Source organism: Tupaia chinensis, unplaced genomic scaffold (genome assembly GCF_000334495.1).
Source record: "Tupaia chinensis unplaced genomic scaffold, TupChi_1.0 Scaffold149501_1, whole genome shotgun sequence".
NCBI classification, from domain to species: Eukaryota; Metazoa; Chordata; class Mammalia; order Scandentia; family Tupaiidae; genus Tupaia; species Tupaia belangeri.
The window spans coordinates 1,814,436-1,819,331 of record NW_006209345.1 but is presented as its reverse complement, the minus strand read 5'-3'; the positions used below and the strand labels follow the sequence as shown (position 1 = coordinate 1,819,331).

Sequence of the window (4,896 nt, the reverse complement as noted above, 5' to 3'; positions counted from 1 at the left end):
CACATCGTCTGCCAGAAGGTTTGCACTGCTCAGGGACGTCTCTATGACCTCCTGACACTTGAGAGAAGGGAGGACATGGTTTTACTTCATGCAGGGGAAAGTACGGACACGCAGGGAGCGGCCTAAAAGTGGATACAGTCCTTGTGCTTTGTGGTTGCGACCTGCTGGGCATGCGAGAGCTCCAAACAAAGGCACGCTCTACAGCTGGGCGAGATGAACTTGGTTGTCTGGGTCAGACCCAAACTAGCAGTAACCTGAGCGTCAGTCACGGGCGGCCACGAGAGGCTTGTTTCGAACCACCAGGTGCTCCACAGCTGAAACGCGTGGCTTTGCCTCCCCTATGAACGAATGAGCACGGAATGGCTCGGGCCCATGGCTTTCTCCAGCAGAGGCGCGCAGGTCCGCCTGAACCCTGCTTTTGTCTGCTCTGTCCTTTCTCAATCCCCAGCCCTTACCCTCAGGCAGTGGCACTGACATATATCCAGAAGAAAATCAGAAACCAGTTTTCAGGGCAGCTCCAAAGCTGTTACTTAGAAATACACAAACCACGTTTCCTTCTTAGTTCTTTCAGAGCACCCTCTTGAGCCCGCCCAGGAGCAGCGTGTATGTGGGGGGGCAACGCAGGTAAGAGCCCAAAGGCACTTCAGTCATGGGTACTGTTTTATGAAGCCCATTGCTGCTATCCTGTGGCAACTGAGGAACTCATTTAAAAAAAAAAAAAAGTTTTTAAGCAGTAAATCGACAATGGACAACTGAATTCTATTCAGCATGAAAAGAGAAAACTGAAAAGCCATGAAAAGACACAGAGGAGATATAAATGCTTATTACTATAATGGAGGAAGCCCAAATGCAAAGACTGCGTGCTGTATGATTCAACTACACGACATTCTGGAAAAGGAAAAACTACAGAGAGAAGAGTGCGAGAGGTGTGTGGTGGGTGAGGGCGGTGGCCGGCTGGTTGCCGGCCAGTTGCCATTTTTTTTTTTTGGAGAGATTTTCACTGTAGGGCGTGTGTGCTCGCCAGACAGACAGAGAGAGACATAGAGACAGAAAGCGAGAAATCACCCCCCAGGGGGATGGTCACGCCGCAATCCCTTCTCCTCCATTCTCCTCTCGGGATCTTGGGCATGTACGCACATGCGCCCGGCGTGAGTTTTAAGCCACCGGGTCCGGGAGACGAACCGCGGTCGACTACGTGGGAGTCCAGCGACATAGCCATTACGCTAACTGCTGATTCCCCCGGCCAGTTGCCGTTTTGTCATCAGCATCTCCTTTGATGTGTCAGGTGATGGAGGTGCTTTCTAGGTAGCCAGGTCTGCACTACAAGTAGCTCCTGTCACTCGAGTTTGTGGCACCTGCTGGGGAGCTGCAGAGCCCTGGTCAGTGCAGGACTTGGCAGTGGAGGATGCAGTGCCCCTAAGAGTTCGGGCCCCACAGACTGCTGCGGGTGCGAGCCAGGCCCCTGTACCAGCTGGCGCTGTGCCCACGTACCTTAGTGTAAAACAGAAAGTCTGGACTGTGAAGCTCTAGGAAATGAAACCTTAGTTCAGAAGAAGTCAGTGGATTGTCTTACAAATACATTTCGCTGTTCACCATGAGACTAGGAAAACCTAAAGGGGGTATTTCTCGGAGCTCAAGTCCAGGAAAAGCCTCTGAGAACAAATGCAAAACAGGCAGCAGTGGCAGAAATGGGGAATGACTGTTGGATTTGACTCAAGCTTGAGTAGGCTGAGAAGAAGCCTGGATAAGAAACCTATAAATGTACCGAGTGTGAGAAGAGTTTTAGTCAGAACTGAACTCTGTTTCAACACAGAAGACTCATACTGGAAAGAAACCCCACAGATGTGCTGGCTGTGGGAAAAGTGGGAGTGCTAATCTCATTCAGCATCGCCGGACTCGCACCGGGAGAAAAGCACTGTGGTCGTGATGAGTGGAGAAAGATTTAAACAGAGCACACATCTCATTCAGCACCAGAGAACTCGTACTGGAGAGAAACCCTATCAGTGCGATGAGGCCGGCCGTGGTTTCAGCCTGAGTTCCCACCTTACTCGACAGAGAACACACAGAGGGGAGAAGCCCTATCGGCGTAGTGAACGTGGCGAACGTTTCAGCCAGAGCTCTCCTCTGAGGCAGCATGCGAAGGTGCACGAGGAAGAGAAGCCTCGTAAAACCCGGGGTAAAAATACCAGGGCAAAAATTCACTTGGTATCTTCTTGGGGAGCTGGTAAAGGAAGGAAGTCAGTGGCTGGTCTCCACTAAGTAAAGGGCACTGCTTCAGCCCACTCTGAAAATATCTAAGTATGGGACCAGCAGCTAGCGTAATGGCTATGTCGCTGGACTCCCATGTAGTCGACTGCGGTTTGTGTCCTGGATCTGGTGGTTTAAACTCACGCCGGGCGCATGTGTGTGCGTGCCCAAGATCCCAAGAGGAGAATGGAGGAGAAGGGATTGTGGCGTGGCCATCCCCCTCCCAGGGGGGTGATTTCTCACTTTCTGTCTCTCTGTCTCTTTCTGTCTGTCTGGCGAGCGCACACGCCCTATAGCAAAAACCTCTCAAAAAAAAAAAGAAAAGAAAAGATCTAAGTAGAAAATTTGAAACTGTCTGCTGTAGAACTAGAGGTGCTTTCTATGAGAGCACTGAAATACTGGTATGCTTCCCTAGTATGGAGACATTGGGAATTTAATGGCATTGGGCTGAAAGAGACTACATGAGTCTAAGTTCCCTCTTTTCTTTTTTATGTGACATGGAGCACAGAACTGGAAATGTGTTTTGAGAGACTATAAAATCTTTGACCTCAATTGAAATTGCTTCCTGCATCATACTGACAGAAACCGTCATGTCTGGACGACACCTGCATAAATGTGCAGACGTACCAGTGACTCTTCAGTTCTAGGACTTCTGTGCAAAGAGTAAGTAAAAGAAGTTTCATTTTTTGAAGTTCAACAACATATGAGAAGATTTTATGTTTGTAAAGCTTTGTAGCGTATTAACCATTGGCTTATAGCTCAAGAGTCGGCATATTAGAGTGTATTCAAAGTCACAGATTTTTAATCAATAAGACTCATCAATCTATGCTGGCTTTCTTGTATTCCTCTCCTCCTGCCTACATGGATAGTTATTAGAGGAGTAAGGATGTCCCTGGTTCTTACCATATTCTTACTAAGAGGCACTACAGAATCCAGAGTAACTGAACTAGACCACAAGTCTCCTATTCCTACTAGTGTGGTTCTTCATGATAGTGTTGTGCGGTGTCACTTGTTTTCCAGAAGCTGGGATGGATTTATGTTAACCCAGCCCCACAACTTGGACCTCTTTTTGCCATTCTCTTGAGCTCTGACAAGACTGAGCCGGCCTTTTAGAGCTACGTGAATAAACAAGTTGTTTTTACCAACAAAATCTTACTTTGCTTCTTACTAATTAAAGATCTATAATTTACATGACTGCCTGCCATCAAGACTATGAGCTTTAGATAACCCTAGTTTTCTTAAATGTTTGTCAACAGCAAAAGCCATTAACTGTAAATATCAGTGTATTATGGGGCCAGCAGGTGGAATGGTGGTTAAGGACACTGGACTCCTACATGACCGACCAGGGTTCGAATCCTGAACCTGGCAGCTTGCTTTCTCACATTCTCTGTTACTCACTCACTCTGTCCCTTTCTGGTCAAATTAAAGATAAATAAAGTTAAATAAAATAATTCTTTTAAAAAAAATCAGTGTATTGTAATTTTCTACATTACCTGAATTGTTTAAGAAGCCTACTAGAAACAAGTTTCTTAATGTCCATCAATGGGTGTCAGGTGTCAGACTTTCTGATCTACCTTCAGCTCAGGTTTTAATTTTTATTGAGTGCTAACATTCTTCTGATTTATTTTGTGTACCTTTTATAATCATATCAATCCCTGCTGTATTAAAGACAATAACCCATAAAAATATAAAATATTTTGTAAAAAAAAAAAAAAACCACTACAGACAAAGTGAAAGGATTAGTGGCTGCTTAGGGTCAGGAGGGGGCAGGGATGAAGAGGCAGAGACAGCATTTTCAGGGCAGTGAAACTCTTCTCTGTGATACTGCAATGGTGGATACGCACCATTGTCCATCTGAGAATACACGACGTAAATCCCAAACATTAGCCTTGGGTGAAGATGAGGTGTCGGGGTAGGCGCACTGGCTTAGCGGCTGTGCCCTCTGGGGGAGGCTGCTGACAGCGGGTGGGAAAGGCTGTGCATGTGCAAGAACAGGGAGTATGTAGGAATGCTCTCTGTACCTTCTCTTAATTTGCTGTGAACCTAAAACTGCTCTAAAAACTAAAGTCTGTTAAAAATAAAGTCTGTTTTTAAATAAATGACTTTATAAATGACTCAGTCAGTTACCAGGACCCTAAGCCCAAGAAACTTGCTTGAGCCCTAGGAGTTCCTGCTTGTATTAGAGGAGCCAGGATTTGTATTTCTAACCCAAAATTCCTTCCCCTACGAGCCATCTATGGAGTGCTGTGTCTGAGAAACTTTAAAGGGAACAAAAATTAATTAAAGTTTGGAAAATGTTAAATTAGCGGGACCAGCAAATAAAGTGATGGTTACATTGCAGGACTACCACATAGTCGACCACAGTTAGAGTCCTGGACCAGGTGGCTTAAAACTTATGCCGGGGACCAGCAGTTGGTATAATGGCTATGTCACTGGACCCCCATGTAGTCGAGCGCAGTTCAAGTCCCGGGCCCAGTGGCTTAAACTCATGCCAGGCGCATATGCATGTGAGCCCAAGATCCCGAGAGGAGAATGGAGGAGAAGAGATTGTGGCGTGGCCATCCTCCTTGGGGGGTGATTTCTCACTGTCTCTCTTTCTCTCTCTGTCTTTCTGGCAAGCACACGCGCCCTATAGCAAAAAACTAAAAA

The 4,896-nt window shown here is 46.4% G+C and overlaps 1 protein-coding gene across 1 annotated transcript in view; it reads right to left on the bottom strand.

Moving 5' to 3' along the window:
* Positions 1-4,896, bottom strand: part of CPT1A (carnitine palmitoyltransferase 1A) — a gene marked incomplete in the record, with an annotated part of 77,446 nt that overhangs the window by 14,118 nt on the left and 58,432 nt on the right. Inside the window, 1 exon segment of the mRNA XM_027769414.1 lies at positions 1-57. Coding sequence (XP_027625215.1) covers positions 1-57 — 57 coding nt within the window.